The sequence below is a fragment of the Zootoca vivipara genome, chromosome 2, assembly GCF_965207765.1.
Source record: "Zootoca vivipara chromosome 2, rZooViv2.hap1.1, whole genome shotgun sequence".
NCBI classification, from domain to species: Eukaryota; Metazoa; Chordata; class Lepidosauria; order Squamata; family Lacertidae; genus Zootoca; species Zootoca vivipara.
The window spans coordinates 103,765,843-103,784,063 of record NC_142584.1 but is presented as its reverse complement, the minus strand read 5'-3'; the positions used below and the strand labels follow the sequence as shown (position 1 = coordinate 103,784,063).

Sequence of the window (18,221 nt, the reverse complement as noted above, 5' to 3'; positions counted from 1 at the left end):
GCCCTGGGGTTGGCATTGATCGATAACATGGAAATTGCTGAAAGTGGTCTGTTGCAAGTCTGTTTTTGGGGGGGGGCACTTTAAGTGGGAGCCTGTGCATTATTGAGCAAGGTTTGTTTTTGCAGCGTTGGATAAAGCAGGCTCTGGAAGAAGGGATGACTCAGACCTCAGCTGCTTCCCAAGAGAACAGAACTCAGTGTCTATACCAAAGCAACGAGAGTGGTAGCACTTCTGGCATCTGCAAGGAAAACGCAGGTTGGTTGAGAGGCCTCCATGTTTCAGTGGTGCACGTGGATGTCGTTTCAGTCTTTCACTCTTTGAAGGGCCAGTTAGAAAGAAAGAAAGAAAGCATAATTGCAGTAAATAACTCTATATAACTCTGGCCTCCGTGTACTAACCAGTTTATTTATTCGTTTGTTTACTGCATTTGTATCTCGCCTGATTCTCCAAGAAACTTGAGGTGGTGTACATAGTTATTCTCCTCCTCATTGAGTCTTCAGAACAACCCTGTGAGGTCGGTTAGGCTGAGAAGCAGTGACTGATTCAAGGTCACTCAGTGAGCTAATGAGCAATAAAAGGTGCAGTGCACATAGAATTGCGTAGTGTTGCTACCTGTTGACACAGGCGGCTTCTTCTTCTTCTTCTTCTTCTTCTTCTTCTTCTTCTTCTTCTTCTTCTTCTTCTTCTTCTTCTTCTTCTTCGTCTCCTCCTCCTCCTCCTCCTCCTCCTCCTCCTCTAATTCCTTATTGTTATTTCCTAGCAACTCAGGACCTACAGTCTTTGCCCCAGGGTTTGTGATGGACTAGAGCTCAGAAGTGCCACCCTCCTCATTGTATAACATCCTATCCTTCACAGCTCCTGAGGTCGCTAAGGTGGTTAGAGTGTGGTGCTAACACCAAGGTTGTGGGCTCAAACCCTGTATGGGCCACCTGCACATTTCTGCATTGCTGGGGGTTGGACTAGATGAACCTCGGAGTCCCTTCCAACTCTACAGTTCTGTGACACTGGCACAGGCCTGTTGCCATTCTGCAGATAACAGTCCACCTGTTAGCCTGCTCTTGAGGGGAATGCAAGGGGGAACGAGCAGAAAAACCGTACAAGCTGCACGAATGGTGTTTCTTTTGCCGGGTGACTACTCATTCTGCCATTTCCTTGCGGAGGGGGGCAGGGAGGAGAGTAAGAAGGGGCTTGTTGAGGATAGGATCCTCCTTTTCCAAAATCAAGAGAACCCATTCCCCTTTGGGCTTCATCTAGAAACAGAGACCTTATTCCCAGGGAGGAAGTGCACTGCGCCAAACCCAGTGCCGCCGCCTTCCTCCGCTTGCTGGGAAAATAACTGGTTAAAGAGTAGGCACCTGGTTGCAGAACAGCCACTCTCCAGCACCGGAGCATACATCTGTGAGCAAAGCAAAAAGACAAGTTTTAAAAACAGTAACTTTGCATCTGTCTTTGCAGAGGAAGAGGGTGGCGATCTATCCAAGTCAGGGATCAGTTTTCCAAGGACGCGAGACGAGGCCCTAGGCAGTGTACAGATAACTGTTTGTTACACAAAGGTTAGAGGCATCTAAAGCAGAAAAAGCACTAGTTCTGGGCAAATTGCAATTTTAAGTGAGAGGTGGTGGTGCGGGGGAAGCATAAGAGGCTTCTATGGGTTGGATTCTTTGAGTTAAAAGTTGTCCAGTGGCATTTCTTAGGACCACGAAATCATTTGGCTTTTGAGGGTTTCTTGCAGGTCAGATTAAGTTCTGTCACATGACGTAATGAAGCGCTGGGAAGGGCAGGCCTATGCAACTCCCTTGTTAATAGGGTGGCGGGAGAGAAGAGAGGTGCTGTGGCTTGAGAAGGAAGGGAAATTGGGGGGGGCAGCTTTGTACAAGATACTTATGCAAGGGACAGCTCACACATGCAAGTCAGCATCTTGGGGGAACAACTCGAAGAGTGCTTGGGGTTGGGGAACTGGTTGGGGATCTAATCTACCAGCGAAAACTTTGCAAATGAACTCCCACTTACAACTATCCTGGGGCTGCTGTTAGGCAAAGGTTTGCATTGTGTGTTGAAGGGTAGAGCATAATCTTATCAGTAGATGGTTGGAAGCACTGGAGCAGCCCTACTTCCCTTGGAATAATTGGCTCTCACTGGCTAGAAGGCAACTGTGTTTTTTGGCCAACAGGATCGATGTCTGTCAATGGAATGTGGGCTAATAGAGGTTCCCTTTGGGATACAGGTAGGCAGCCTGCAGCTCTGAGCCAGATTCCATTTGGCCTGATTCCATTTTGTGTGGCAAGGAAGGAAAGAAGAAAAAGGTACCGGAGAGCAGAGTGGACACCTTGATCTCTGACCCCACTCTCACTTTTGGCTCAGGCTCCCCTCGCCACCAATATGTGACTCCAACAGATTACCCTCCAGCAGAAAAAAAAGGCTGCCCACCCTGCTTTAGACGTTCTACTGATAGTGTGAGGGATGGCTTACTGATGAGCAGCTACTTTGGAGCTGGGGAAAGTGTTTTAAGTTATCCAACTGTGTGAGTGGGGGAAAAGAAGCCTTGGTTTATTGAGAAAGAGAGATTAGCTTGCGCGTGCAGATGCAAAACACTCCAGTTGAAGGAAAGTGGGGGCTTCAAAGTTCTCTTTTGGTCTTGCCATCAGTAACTGGTCTCTACCCTAGCAGGAGACTTGCTGCTGCAAGGGTAGTGGGGTTTGACAAAATAAAATTAACAAGGACTCACCAGTGAAGATTGCTTGGCGTCTGAGGATAGAGATAATAGAGCAGAATAACCCTTTTACTGCACTTTGAGGATTGATTTGAAAGTACTGGGGACAGTAAAGAGTGCAGAGAGGGAGGCCCGGATGTTGTCAACAGGAAACTTAATAGAGGGACTTGTGGGCCTTACTGCTGGACTGTTCTTGCAGGATTAGTTCTTGTTCCGCCTTGTTTTGAATTCTTGCCAGATTTCCCATCAGCCTAATGAGTGCAAGGAAGACGCACCATTCCTAGCTTAGGAAGACTGCAGGTAAATGAAAGGAAGCATCACAGGGAAGTGAGGTGGTTGAGTGGCGGAGGGGAGAGGCTTGGGTTATCACTTTCTGGGCCACAACCCTGTCTTTTGGCAAGGTACATACTGCTGTGTTGGTGGAGATATATGGAGGTGATGTGGAGAGGCTTAGATTTTAGACAACCTAGACCTTAACAGGTGTTTTTATTGGCTTGTTGATCGCATTTGGTTTGGACCCTTTTTTTCATCTCGGGAAGTTCCCTTGAGCCCTGGAATTGTTCCCCTTTCTTACCTTCCTCTGTTTTGGTCGTGCTCCTCTTTAGAAGGGTTCTTTTTTATAGAGAGAGATGAAGAGTTGTTAGTATGGCAAGAACCAGTCAAAAATTTAAAGGTTCATGTAAGGGGAGTAGATGATGAGCGTAGATTGGGGCTTTGTAATGGTAGAGTCACTACCTGGATTCTGTGTTGCATTTCAGATTTCCTGAGCCCCCTGAAGAAGTGGAAATCTCGCTATCTAATGGAGCAGAGTGTTACCAAGTTATTGAGACCGCTTTCTCCAGTCACTCCCCCACTTCCTGACCCCTCAGTTCCAGATGCGCTGAGCCCACACCTCACCACGTCCTCCTCATCTATGCCAGGAGAGGAGGAATGCCGAAGTAGCTGCGGTGTGATCTTCTCACCAATTCCCTCCTTGGCTGCTAGTCGTTGTAATACTCCACTACAGTTTGAGGTAAGTTGGGGGGCAGGATGGCAGCTTTCCCTGCAGACCTAGGATGTATACATCAAAACTCCTTGGAAAGACACAGGTACACCTAAGAAATGAGCAGATAGGTTTTTTAAAGAATCCTGTGTATTCCGAGAATCTGGCACCCGCAGATTATAAAGTCCCTATTCTCCTTTATTGTTATGCACAGTAGATGGATACTAGAGTGTGCAAAGGGTTACAGGTTACCAGAAACACTACTCCCTGCATCCTAATTCACTTAATCTCAGCTTCCCTAGCCCAGTAGCATCCAAAGATGCTGTCAACTTCTGGGCTGCTGCTCTCCTGCATTCACCTCTTAGCAAACCCTAAGCTCTGGAGAACATGAGCTGTATTGCATCCCAATAATTCCCCATCTGCATGATGTGTTTCCTGTTCTTCTTACAGCCATTTGCCTCCCCCTTTCAAAACTTCTGTAAACCTTTGTAGTGCAATGCAGGTGTGAGTTGCACAGGTAGCCTCAGTTTTGCAGTTTCCCGCAAGACAAGCACGTGCCAGTGCTTTCATTCTGAAGCATCCTGTTTTCTTACTTTTTATTGTGTCCCATATTTGTGCTTGGGATTGAGTTGGAGCTTCCCATTTTTCAATATTGGGCCACTAAACTCTTTAGGTCTGCTGCTGCCCTACTTAGCAAAACTCCCTGGAAATGTTTATTCTTATGAAAGTTGAGGTGACCACAATTAGGGATTCTGGACTCTCCATCTTCTGCTACTCTCAACTTTCTGCATAATTGTATGGGCTTTGAATCTGGGCTTTGCATTTCTGTACACATAGGAAAACAACATTGCACCAAGACAACCCAGACTGTATCAATGGAATCCAGATTCTGCAGCTTCTAAAATAGTGCAAATCGGAAGCCTTTGCATGATTTCTCACACTTTGCAGAATTCTATTTCTGTTTACTTTTTTATTTAATGAAATGATTGTAACATAACCTCTAAGTGGTTTACAAGGAGGATTTATTCTGCTGACCGGGATGGCAACTTAAGACACTATGAATCCTGCTCACCAGCAGCCCTGACTCCTAAGATTCCATCAGGCATTGCCCACATATTCTCAAGTGTAGCTTCGCAACCATAGTTGCTCCTTTTAAAAGAAAAGAAAAACAAGATTCTTAAGCTGAATTCTATGGCTGGTGCCCTGTGGCTTTTCTATACTTCCATATAATTGCAGCATTTCCACCACCGCGATTATGGTCCTGCCGCTTGAGTGCAAGTGGGTTGATCATTGTGCAGTGCCTGATCATTAATTTTGCTTACTATCCAAATGGCAAGATCCCCAATCACTTTCCCAGTGCCTTTGGATTCAGGTCTCGTGGGCTCTTGCATGGTTTCCAGTTCTGCACGGAAACGGAGACAGCACTCGTTGGGCTGGGGAAAATGCAGAATTGTGCTGTTGCCAGAAGCCACAGAAACTTGAGTGGCCTTAGTTGCCCCAGTCTTAGTGAGACAGTGGCATGCATGGGATGTCACTAGGACTTTGTATCTTGAGACTGAACGTTGGTCCCAATTTGCGCTCCTGATTTGAAGCGGCACTTAAGGAGTGTTGGTCATAGCAAACTTCAGTCAGGCTTCAAAGGTTTCTGCCCCATGTAAGAAAGTGAGCGGCTTCTGATGCTGTATGACTGAGTTTCCTGCCCACCTGCCCCTCTTTCTGTTTGTTGTATGGAAGGAGCCTTGCAATGTGTTAAAGTTTCTACCACCTATTCTCCCCAGTTCCCCTGTGTTGAGGCTGCCCCTTTTCACACCATTCCACTCATTCATGACACGTTATTTGTGTTTCCTTTAAATTATTTCCTGCTGCATTTCTGCCCAATCCATAATTGTCTTTTTTTAAAAGGAAGAAGCAAGTTAAATAATACCAGTGCATTGTTAAACAGCAGATAGAAATAGCTCAAAGCAGTTTGAGCAGCCATCAAGTTGAGCCTACCTCCTAGAAAATCAACAGTGAAGTTATAAAAAGTTAGAAAAAAAACCTCAACCACACAAAAACAAACACAATAAAAAATAGCCCAAAGCGCCAAGGGCCTTCTGGAGGTTCCCTCACCGCGAGAAGTGAAGTTACAGGGAGCCAGGCAGAGGGCCTTCTCGGTGGCAGCGCCTGCCCTGTGGAACGCCCTCCCAGCAGATGTCAAGGAAATAAGCAACTATCTTACTTTTAAAAGACATCTGAAGGCATCCCTGTTCAGGGAAGTTTTTAATGTTTAATGCTGTATTGTGTTTTCGACATTTGCTTGGGAGCCGCCCAGAGTGCTTGGGGAAACCCAGCCAGATGGGCGGGGTATAAATAATAAATTATTATTATTATTATTATTATTATTATTATTATTTCCCAAATTTGGGAATTCCGCTGTTGTTGGACTGCAACTCCCAACATCCCTAGCTAGCAGGACCAATGGTCAGGGATGATGGGAACTGTAATCCAAAAACAGCTGGAAACCCAAGTTTGGGAACCCCTGCTCAAGAACATATTTTACTGTGCTTATGTGGTTTAGCATTAAACCAGTCTTCCTCAATTCCATGTGCTCTTGATGTTTGAACTACATATCCCATCAGCCTAGGAGTTGTAGTCCAAAGCAATTGAGGAGCCCTGGGTGGGGGAAGGGTAGTTTAGATAAAAGTACTTGTTGTGGGTCTGTGTCTCATGGGCTTCTGCGCTTAGGGATCTGAAGCTGTCTTACCTTGGAAGTGTTCAGAAGCTCAACATTTAATCAGCTTTTTTTAAAAAAGAGATAGATAGATATATGGTTTTCCCAGTAGTGATGTATGGAAGTGAGAGTTGGACCATAAAGAAGGCTGATCGCCGAAGAATTGATGCTTTTGAATTATGGTGCTGGAGGAGACTCTTGAGAGTCCCATGGACTGCAAGAAGATCAAACCTATCCATTCTTAAGGAAATCAGCCCTGAGTGCTCCCTGGAAGGACAGATCGTGAAGCTGAGGCTCCAATACTTTGGCCACCTCATGAGAAGAGAAGAATCCTTGGAAAAGACCCTGATGTTGGGAAAGATTGAGGGCACTAGGAGAAGGGGACGACAGAGGACAAGATGGTTGGACAGTGTTCTCGAAGCTACGAACATGAGTTTGACCAAACTGCGGGAGGCAGTGCGAGACAGGAGTGCCTGGCGTGCTATGGTCCATGGGGTCACGAAGAGTCGGACACGACTAAACGACTAAACAACAACAACAACAGATATACCCAAAGTGACTTTCTTGGTAAAAGGATTTATGGCATGATGTCAGCTTAATCAATAAAGGGATTCTGCCATGTGTCGCTGCTCTTTTTGCCCCAGCCAAATGTGGCACTAGCAGCTCTCAAATGGCTGCCTGACAGAGACATGCTACATCTGGGGTAGAGCCACCGGCCAGCATAACCCAGCAGATTCTGAGGGGTGGTGGTCCTCCCCCTGCAGTTCATGCTTTCCAGAACTGCATACCTCAGGAAGGACCCTAGGTTTACAAAAGAGGAGAGAGATGCTTTCATGCAACATTGCAGTTCCAGGTATGGAGGCATCTCCCATGCTTCATGCCCACCTTCCCTCAAGGAGCTAGTACTGTACCATAATTTCATATCCACTGTAGCAGACGCTATCTCAAGGAGCAGCCAGCTGAGAATTTTTTACATAATGCCTTCACCTTTTAGTCCAGTCTGAAAGCAAGGCATTGTGATATGCCAGCTTTCATCCGAGTGATGGCGTTCGCGAGGTGTTACTGGCTGGCCGGGCATCCTCTGAACACAAGGCAGTGGAATGATCTCTGGTTTCTGCGCTGTCCTTTCATCCGGATACTAAAGTTGTAGCATGAGACACAGTAACTCCATCCTGTGTTTTTTTTTTCTACTCTAAAATCCATGTAATGTATTCACTTCCCCCCTAAGTGATGAGGCCGCCCCCTTGATAGTCTCTTATCCTGCCCCCACCCCACCCCATCCCCCGCAAATAGATGTGGCTAACCTCTATGCTTTTTTCTTTTCTTTTTTTTACTTCATTTTATTTTGCTTCTTGACTTGTAAAATTAGATGAATAACAAGATGCTTTTCCCTCCTAGAACGTATCCTCCCCTGAGAGTTCCCCTGCGCATAGGCCCGAGTCCCTGTCGCCCGAGGTAGTTATCACACCATCTCAATTGGAGGCGGAGAGGGTGTGTAGTTTGTGTGGGGTGTGTGTGTGTGTGTGTGTGTGTGTACACACTTGGAGGGAGGAGGGATAGGGGAAGCAGTGGGTGGGGAAGAAGGGGCTAGTCAAGTCAGATTCCTTTGTTGTTGAAGTTGAGCATTGAGTGGTGAACGAAGGGAAAATGCCGACCACTTGCCAGTTAATTCTTCTGAAGTAGCATTTCCTGGGGAGTGGGGGAGAGAGAGAGAGAGAAGGGAAGGGAGAGGAGAAAATGAATCAGACTCTTTTAATTTTTGGTGGCTGGCCCTGGGCCTTGCAACCACAGTGCTGTATGTTTTATTGAACCCATCTTCTTAATCCATTGCAGCATAGACAGTCCTGCTCCTACTCTGTGCCAAAAGTCCACATTCTTCAAGATACAAACTCTGCGGTCAGATTCAATTGTGCAACTCGATAAGCATAATGCAAAGTTAATTGTTTTGTCTGGTGGAGTTTGGAGTCTGAGGCCAGGGAGCGATATGGCTCCTAAGCGGGCAAGGGTGGCTATGTGGTTGTACAGACCTAGAGATAATTTTCTGGCAGGATTTATTCTGTTTTTGTTTTTAGGCCATGATTGTTTTATAACAAACTTTTTAATGCATGGCTTCCACCGAAAAGCAATGTAACACTTTTTTATAAAACAAATGCATGAGTAGGGGAACATAGAGCCCAAGAGGGAGAAGGGAGGAACAGTTTCTGAAAGAGGACTAGAAACCTAAGTCTAGCTTCCCAGAAATCTAGTTAAAACAGTGTGTTGGGTGCCACAGTCAGTTTGGAACGGCAAAAGGCCAACAGCCCTCAACCTGAACGTTTCAAACAAGTACCAAACTGGGGAGTTGCTCACTGACGGCTGCCCTCCTGGATAGCCAAAACGTGCCTGGACCTGCCAAAGCATTAGACACAGCACGATGAGAACTCCCATTTAGCACACGGGTAATGTGAAGTTTTACTGGGCTAATAAAGTGCCGGTCTGGTTGCATCCCTCCAGTCTGTCCTTCTCCATTGCGAAGAGTAAAATGGATTGAAGGCTGCAGCTCATGGGATTCCAGCAGAGGCTTCTGGGAACCTTCATGCCTTCATGCATTTGTACTCCCCACCCCACCCCCGTGCCCTAAATCTGCCACGCACATCTTGTCTGATGTATGTATTTTGCACCCACACGGTATTTTCATTACAGTACACACAAGCGTGCACACCTTTCCTTGCCTAGAGATTGATCTTTGTGAAGGAAAGGGGTGCGACGCAGCTCTTAGGTTTGTCTGCTTTCACTCCAAGGCAGCGGGACAACAAGAGCTTTGTTTTGTAACCCTCCCACCTCCAGCCTATCAAACGGAGAAGCAGCGCTTTGTGGTGTGGGGTCATACCCCCCCCCTTCAGTTTAGGTAGTCAGTCTGCAAGCATAATGTTGGGATGCTGCATATAAACACCATCATGCCAAAAATTCAAGACAAAAGCAAAAGGGATAGAAGCTAATAATGGACATATCTGCAAAGCATGAGGTAGGCAGGGCACTGTCAACAGTTTTCTAAGTTGCAGAGCAGGAATGAGCTATGCAGTGTGGTTTATGTTCGTTGGTCTTATTTTGATCAGTGTACCGAGGCTTTTGTAAATCCTCGACAGCTTGGACAGGGATGGGAGTTATTGGGGGCAGAGGAAAGTGGGGGAGCAGTACAGGGTGCCAAAGATTCATCCCCATTGAATGGGCAGCTCCTCTCCCAATTGCTTTTTAATATAGCCACCACCCACACTTTTTTTAAGGACCTTGTAATAATTGGAAACCTGTTAATCCAGGATTCTGCCCATGGCTTGCATGCCATCCTGCGAAGCTTAGATTCTGTCAGGTGTGCTTGTCAGTTCTCTTCTTAAAGAGATTTCTGAATGCCGTGAAGTGTGCTTGCAAAGTGTGCTTGTGACTAGCTTTACAACAAAGAGGTTGGTGGATAAGAGTACCTGGTGTGTGGTGCCTTGAAGTTTTCCTTGATTCTTCACCTTTTATTGAAATGGTTGTGACGTTATTTGTTAAATAGTGACCTTGAAAACACACCGAGGCTCATTTGAGCCACCAACATCTCCATCCTCGAGGGGGAGGGACCTTGCAAATTTAATTTGCCTCCAGAAATTCTGCAGAGGAAGAGAGCGGCTATGCAGCTAGGGGGGAGAAAAAACCCAGGCAGAGCGGAGAGCAAAAGACTGGGAACAAAGAGTGAGAAAGCCGTATATGTGCTGTCCATGGGAAAGGAGGTCTTTCCTGAATTAAAAGTGTTTTTCTCTTGTCTGCCCCTTTCACCTGCTTCTCTACCCTTTTTGATATCCTCTCCCTCACCCGCCCCCACACCCCCTTTGTTGGTCATTCCAGCTCTGCCTCAGGACGGACCTTGACCTACAGAAGGCAGGATTCCTGGATGCCGGCACTAACAGCTGTCCAGAGAAACCCTCCTTGCTCACTCCGGGGCATTCTGACCTGGCATCCCAGCCCTTGGAGACCAGCTTCCCAGGAAAGAGTGGAGAAGCCCAGGCGCTGCTACGAAGTTCTGACCAGGCTTTTCGGACAGAGTTTAACTTGATGTATGCCTTCTCCCCTTTGAATGCTATGCCTCGGGCAGACGGATTGTTACGAGAGTCTCCGCAGATGGCCGACGGGAAGCTTCTGAATCCAGACAGGGGCTGCTGCAGCTCCCCTGCGGAGGGATACTTTGGCAGGCACGAGCAGGCGCTTCTGAAGGAAGCTGCACACGGACCCTTGCCCCCCTGTGGCGAGAAAACCTGCGAAGGTGTTAAATCCACACCCCAGAACCCTCCGCAGAGGAAAAAGGCAAGTATCCGACATGAGTAACACGAGCACAGTCACTCCAGGGAAAAAGGAAGGCCTGCCCGGTGTGCGTGTGCGCGCTGGGAAATCGTACAAGAGGAGGCAGTCTGGAGCCTGCTGAGAGACATGCAGACTCTCCATTACTTGGTAGGGTGAGCAGCTGAGGCATCTTTCTTTGGTGAGAACAGGATGAAAGCAGACATCACGTTCCCTGGAGGCTCAGAGAAGTCCATGCAACAGGGTGCGGAGTCTGTTCTTAGAGGGTCGTTCTTATCTCTGCTTTGTGTTGTGCTCGACTCTGTGTGACCCGGAGGTCTGGCTGTAGGTTTCCTACTGACCATAGGCTGGAGAGCAGCTTCCTTGCACCAGCTCAAAACCCATGTAGCCCACAGGGCATTGCAGCAGGTGCCTTTTAAGCACGTACACACACACACGTGTCAAGTCACGTCACCTGCCTGAAGCTGATGATAGCCTTTTCTCTCCTAGGTATCCCTTCTGGAGTACCGCAAACGAAAGCAAGAAGCCAAGGAGGGAGGGGATTCCTCTCGATGTACAGGGACACCTACCCGGCTGAGTGTCAGCTGCTCTGGGGCAGATGTGGATGCTGCTGGCCTCGTGCAGGGCTCAGGGGCCCACACCCTGTCTTCTCCACAGCATGGCTTCTCCCCCTCTCATTCTTCTTTGTCTCACCTGGAGGAAGTCAGCCCACCAGAACCAAGGGGGACCACGCACAGCAAATCCCAGGACAGCATCAGCAGTAGATGGTGAGTCTCAAGAAGCAAACTATGGCAGAGACATGTGTTGTTTCTGGGAGTTCCTCCCTGGCAAGGTGAAAAGAGATAAAAATGTTTATGCCCTGTGCCGTGTCTTGCCTCACTTGGTCTTAAAGGGCAGGATGATAACCTCGATAGCGAACTTTGAGCACAGAGAGAACACTTTTCACAGCTCTCCCTTACTGTGGGCTATAGTCTGCAAAGAGCCACCCTGCTGGATTCGACCAAAGGTCTGTCCAGCGTTGTTTCCAGCAATGGCCTGCCGGGTAATTTCAGGAAACTTACAAAGAGATCAGAAAACAACAGCCTTTTTCTCTTACTCGTCCCAAGCACCTGGTATTCAGAGTCCAGTTGCCTCTGAACGCAGAGGTTCTGTTAAGTTATCATAGCTAATTGTCATTATTCTGCTGTCAGTGAACTTGCAGAATTTGACTTCCTAAATTTTTGTTTTTACCTTGCCACATATTGATACTGCTTCTATAAGCAAGTTGCAGCACTAGTAGTATCTGAGTTCGGTGGTTCCAAAGACTGTGGTCTTTGTTAGATCTGCAGCGCTAAATGGGCTTGGGAGTTCCAACTTTTCTGCCCTTTGCAACTAGCGGGCAGTGGTGGGGCAGAGCTGTTTCGGATTTGGGGTGGGGGGGTTAGAGTCCTGTACACTCAAAGCTTGTTAGTTTCCTCCTGAGGACCTTCTTCTACCTTTGCGTACAGATAACTGACCTTTTCTGCTGCATCAGCTGTACACTGGGGACAGGCGGTGACTTCGAATCGCAAACCATATTTACACAAGAGCCTCAACAGATTTGCTGTGCTTTGCAATATCGGCACACAGTTTTCATTTTATAAGAAATGAAGTTTCCATCTCTCTCAATTGCCAAGGAACTGCCTTTGCAATCTAAACAGATGGGCTCCTCCTCCTATTAACCCTGCCCTGCAGGAAGCTCTTGCTAGCCAAACAAAAGCAGCAGTAAAGATGTACATTCCTTCCTTCCATATCCCCACTCATATATACCCCCCCCCACACTGTGTGAGCTCTGACTATTCTTTTCTCTCCTCACTTACCTCATTGAAATGTGACCACCTGTCTAGCTCATTTTTGCAAATTAACTGTAAAGACATAAAATACGCAGATTCAGGGATCTAGCACGTAAGCTTTTTGATTTCAATACTTGAAATACCAGCATTGATTGTACTGTAAAAGTTGGAGCAGAAGTACCCGTTGGGGTTAAGTCAGGAAAGGGGGGGGGAAGGAGGTGATTTTTAAAATTGGGTTGCAAACATAATTATGAAACTCAAAAGGGTTTTCCAAAAGCGTAAAATTTTGGCTGTCGTGCTCCAGCGTGGAACATGCTATACACGCCTTCTTTCTCACTCCTTGCAACTGCCTTGTGAAGGAGGCTGGGCACCATTGTTCTGATTTTACTTGTAGTAAAAAGTTGAGAGTCGAATGGCCTACCCAGAGCCACTTCAATGAGTCCAGTTCTCACTAAAATGGTCCTAAGCAGAGAAAATCCACACCAGCTGTGTAAGAAATGAGCATTTTAACATTTCTACCTTGGTGAGCAGGGCATGGTGAAATAGAGCTTTGTTTTCTGCATTACAACTTCATTTGTGTATTGACTAGTGACCTCCCTTTGTACAATCCTAAAGCACAAAGAAAAATCTCGGGCCATATTTTTATTGCCCCAGAGCAAACCATCCTAATATACACTGCAGCCGTGGAAGCATTCCAGCAGTGGTTGAGTTCCCCGCACAATATCCTTTGTATGCTTCGGACTCTTATCCCAGGGCAACTGCCTTCTGTTTCCCCCAACGAAACTGTAGAAATAGGCTGCAGTGTTACCATTTGATTAAAATGGTTATTTGCCTCTAATGAATATTTTCTAGCCATCATTGTGAGGCAAGTTCCACTTTGCCCTAGAAGTAAACAGCACTTGCCCCTCAACAACTAAGGTTGCGCATAATGTAGAAATACACATGAACAAGACTCCTTCAGACCGCAGGGGAACCTTTCAACATAATAAACTGTTGTTGTTGTTGTTTAAAAATATTGTCACAAGATGCTTGAAACTTTTTAGACCTCTTGAAGGGTCCAGAGGTGTCATTCCCATTCTCGCTCTTTTGTGCCCTGCTATAGGATGGTTCCCACCTCGGTGGAGCGGCTGCGAGAAGGCCGTGGGATTCTGGAGAAGGTTTTACGCAGCAGCGCTAAGTTGTGTCAGAGAGGAGAGCCCTCGCCCACTCGGGAGAGCCTGGGGGAGAGAGAAGCAGGTAAATGGGAATGCACTGGGGGGGGGAGCTGCCTTTGGAGCTCGGGCAGGTGGGGCTGAATCTACAGGCAGGGCTCTGTTCTTGTGGAATGATGGAGTCCAAGACCGTCTGCGATCTATGGGATTTCTGCTCCACGTGGCGCAGGCTCACATCACTCCAAACAAAGCAGTTAAGATTCATTCGCTAGCTTTGTCTTGGGGATGCAGATATAAGTCTCTCTCTCTCTCTCTACTGATTGACTTACACAAGTGTTTACAATTTTGCAGTGAGGTATTCAAGAAGAGGCTAGGCAGGCATAGAATAGAAGAGTCGAAAGAGACCGCAAGGGTCTTCTAGTCCAACCTCCTGCAATGCAGGAATCTCAACTGAAACATCAATGACAGGTGGCCATCCAACCTATGCTTAAAAGCCTCCAAGGAAGGAGAGTCCATCACCTCCTGAGGGAGTTTGTTGATCCACTGTCAAACAGCTCTTACCATCAGAAATTTCTTCCCGATGTTTAGTTGGAATCTCCTTTTTTTTTTGTAATTTGAATCCCTTGGTTTGGGTCCTAGCCTCCAGAGCAGAAGAAAACAAGCTTGCTCTATCGTCCATGTGGAAGCCCTTTAGATATTTGAAGGTGGCTATCGTATCTCCTAAACTGTTCCTCATAAGGCTTGGTTTCCTTGGTCATCTTGGCTGCCTTCTTCTGCACACATACCAACTTGTCAGTATCCTTCTTAAATTGGGGCACCCAGAACTGGACAGGGTACTCCAGGTGTGGTCTGAGCAAGGCAGAAGAGAGGAAAGGGGATTGACTAGATAAGGCCATGATTCTGTGAAAGGGTGTCTTCCTCTCTCCCCCCCCCCCTTCAGTGTTGCTCCTCTAGCTATTGAGGTTTTACTAGTTTTATTCTAATCCTTGTGTACATTTCAGTTTTTCTAGAGCTGGGGCTCTTCAGGGGGTCTCTTTCTCACCTGTCCCTGCTACAGGGGCTCATCTGTAGCTGGTTCCTCCTAACCCAGCAACCTGTATTTCTGCTGCTAGACCCTCTCTGCTCTGCCTTCCAGATGCTGCGGAAGGAGATTCGACAGACCCCCTCAACCCTTCCCTCAAGGGACCAGCCGTTTATAGTCCTTCGCGTTACAGCTACCAGGTACGTGAAGCAATACCCGCCTCATGCCGTTCGTGGTTGGCTCTCTCTCGGGCACAGTCCAGCCTTTCCTGCCGGGGTCGCTGAGCTGCAGAGCTGGGTGCTAAACGGCGGTTTTCTGATGCCTGCTTCTTTCCCTTGCAGCTCTTGCAGTCGGACAGCCCGCGGGCGGAGTCGCAGACCGTCCTCCAGAGCGCCTCCCCATACCGAGGACACCCCATGCCATCCCCTGGCTACAGCTACAGGTCTCAGTCCCAGAGAGCAGGGCACCTTCCGCCCCTCAGCTCCTCAGAACCCTCCCTTTCCTCTGCCCCCTCGGGCGCCACAGACTCCTCGGCTCTGTTTGCAGGGAACTCTGGGTATTATAGCAGTCAGCAGCCGTCTGGCAGTGGCGTCTTGAAGAAGAGCTGCCCCATAGCCACTGCTCCCAGCCCTGCCCAAACGGCGGCAGCCGCAGACTGTTTGCCCCCCTCTGAAACAGGGTCTCATCCCTGCGTGGGAACCGCTGGCTGCCCTTCCTCCTCCTCCTCCTCCTCTTCCTCCACTTCCTCGTCGTCTTCGTCTTCCTCGTCGTCGTCATCCAGGCCCTCACAGTCAGACTTGCGGACTATCAACCCTCCCGCCTCTGGGCAGCCTGCTCTGTACCAGAGCTCCAGAGCCGCAGCACTTTCCAGCTCACAGCAGCACTACTCTCACCGAGGGGGAGGAGGCAGCATCAATCAATACAGACTGCAGCAGCTTGCAGGGTCAGGCGTAAAGACTCAGACCGGCCTTTCTTAGGGCAGGACAGACTAGAGCCCACCGTTCCTTCTGGCAGTGGCTCACGGGGGAACCATGCCGGGACAGCAAAGGGCCCAGAGGCTGGGGCTCGGGTGCGCCGGGCAAGAGAGAGCACTGCCGGCCACCCCCTGGCTTTGGAAGGAGGAGGTGGCAGCGGCAGAATGGGCAGGAAAGCATCTCTCTGGTGTCTGGGTACGTTGTAGAAAGCAAACGGTGCTGAGTGGCATGGCCTCCGTTTCCTACCGGTGCCCTTAGCTGTAGTCACCTGGGCAGGTAGGGAAGCTTGAATATGAAACCAGTGCAAATCAGAAAATAAATAAATAGGGGAGATGGGGATATGTGGGGGGAGGGGGGCGTTGATCTAAATCCCAAAGTGCTCTCTGCAAGGTTGGGTTCCCAGAGTATTCTGGTCGGGGAGGGTTGGGGGCTTAGTCCATTCTGATCATTCCAGTTGCAAAGAAAGAGCATTTGTGGGAGAGAAGCAAGAGCCGTGGGGTGGGGCTGGTAGCAGTGTGAGTGTGTATGTGTGTGAGAGAGAGGGGTGTGCAGGGTGTGCATGCAGGCATTGCTGCAAAAAGTCACTCTAGTAAGTCCATACTATGCCTCTGAAGTTGGCACCTCGCTGCCAGTGGGGGGGTGGCCTAGGGGTGTGATCAGTTCGTTCCAAGAGGCCAGTGCTGTGGCAGTGGGAATATGGCTTGCTTTAGGTGCCTGCCCTAAGTCTAGGTGAGGGTGATGAACGAGGTGCCCAGTCTGGTGGCACTGCTGCTGCTGCTGCGGTCAAGAGTTTCATGGAGTGCATGAGAAACACGTCTGCTACCTCCCCCTGAGGCCCAAGAGCATCAACACCAGGCCCGTCAAATGCTCTGTCAAATTCCATACAGTTGCCAGCTTTTCTCACTTGTTTACCTGTCAAGCGTGCGTTTTTATTTATCTAATTTTATATTCAGTTATAACCATAGTAGGTTAGCAAAAATATCAGGCAGGTCTAACCCCAGTGCTGCCACGGACCTTCTCGTTTCCTCTCGGACAAGATATTGCTGTGAGCATGTCTTCCCTCATTTCTCAGATGCACAGTCTTTTCCCCCCGCCCTCCCATTTCTTTCTCTCTTTTTTTAAAAATAATAATAATTAGGACTGTTACAAGTTTCTCTAATCCACAACTGAAATCAGGTGTTCATTCGACTTAGAGGAAACTTTTAAAATTGATCAGAGCAGAGCAGAAGAAATAAACGAACCCTTTCCTTCAAAAGTGTCTGGCTGTTAGCGTGTTGGGGAATAGAACTTGTCACCCACAAGACAAGTCCTATATACTGTCTAAAAAAGGGTGTCAGCTTCACTGGGCTTTGCAGCCTCCCTTTCTGACATGCTGAGCATGCCTCATGGGGGGGGTGAGCATTGCAAGCGATGATTCTGGAGATCAACAGGCAAAAGGCAATGCGCCTGTTATATGTGCAGTCGCCGGGAAGGAGCCACCAGGAAGTTTGGGGGGCAGGCGGGCGAGCTGTAGGGCTGCCCTCAAGTGGAGTTGTACACTGTGCTGTAACATTTGAACTTTCACAAGAGATGTAATAATTTTGATAATAAAATACTTAACTTGAAAACCAGCCTGTTATGCTCTCTCAGCGGGTTCTTGGGCGATGAAGTGTGGTTGGTTTGTGCAAAATCCAGGTGAAGCCGAAGGGACAGGGTGCCTTGTTGCGCAGAGCCCAAGATTTTAGCCCTCCTTTCAACGTACAGCCCTCAAGATCTGGAGATCGTCCAGGGGAAGAGAACCCCAAAGTTAGGGGCAGTTGCTGAGAGTGCCCCTTTTCTCATCCTTGTGGACCTGGTTTGCTGCTGTACATGGTATCCCTTATCTATCTTAAATGATATAACGGAGTGATGAGTACAAGCAGGCTCTTAGGTTTGGTAGGACCAGCACCTTTGGAAGGCAATCTGGAGCTGTTTCTGGCACTGGTGTAATTTGGTCCTGATTACCTTGCACAAGACAAGCTACAGCATTTTGTTACCAAGGGCAGCCCTGCGTGAAGTGCATTACTGTAGTCGAGGCTCAGCGTTCTGAATGCATGAATGCTGTATCTGCTGCTGCTGTTACGAAGAATCGCAGCCGCCTTTCCAAGTACAGCTTGAAAGAGCACACCCCAGATCCCATCCCGGCTTGGACATGAATGCAAGAGTAGCTACCCCCTGGGTCTGTGCCTGAACAGCCAGAGACTGTTAACATCATTAACTTCTCCAAAGATGCTGAACACAACGTTATGGTGAGTTATCCTGCCCTCTTCCTGCCAAAGACTGGAAAGGCAGGGTGTCAGGCATGCCCCCATCACCCCAGTCACCTTGAATGGCAAGCTTCAGGAACAGGCTAATACAAATCTGAACTTGCAATCATGCTTGAAAACAGTAAGAACCACCAACCAACTATTGAAAACCTGAGAAAAAACAGAACGGCAGCCAACCTGCAAAAGAAAAAGAAAAAAAGGTTTGGGCCCATGCTGTGGGTTCAGCACCTTTGAGAAACACTATTCAGGTAAGAACCAACAGATCC

The 18,221-nt window shown here is 48.1% G+C and overlaps 1 protein-coding gene across 7 annotated transcripts in view; it reads left to right on the top strand.

Moving 5' to 3' along the window:
- The window catches only part of SETD5 (SET domain containing 5), a 65,194-nt gene extending 47,917 nt beyond the window's left edge, over window positions 1–17,277 (top strand). For 5 of the 7 annotated variants that reach the window (XM_088662666.1, XM_088662665.1, XM_088662662.1 and 2 more), the window contains 8 exons: window positions 126–255; window positions 3,469–3,722; window positions 7,801–7,857; window positions 10,264–10,719; window positions 11,203–11,480; window positions 13,627–13,760; window positions 14,811–14,896; window positions 15,038–17,277. In XM_088662666.1, coding sequence (XP_088518792.1) covers window positions 126–255; window positions 3,469–3,722; window positions 7,801–7,857; window positions 10,264–10,719; window positions 11,203–11,480; window positions 13,627–13,760; window positions 14,811–14,896; window positions 15,038–15,673 — 2,031 coding nt within the window. In that variant the 3' untranslated portion in view covers window positions 15,674–17,277. The remainder of the gene's footprint in view (window positions 1–125; window positions 256–3,468; window positions 3,723–7,800; window positions 7,858–10,263; window positions 10,720–11,202; window positions 11,481–13,626; window positions 13,761–14,810; window positions 14,897–15,037) is intronic. The other 2 variants (XM_035106904.3, XM_088662667.1) reach the window with 1 other exon arrangement.
- Window positions 17,278–18,221: the final 944 nt, after the last annotated feature.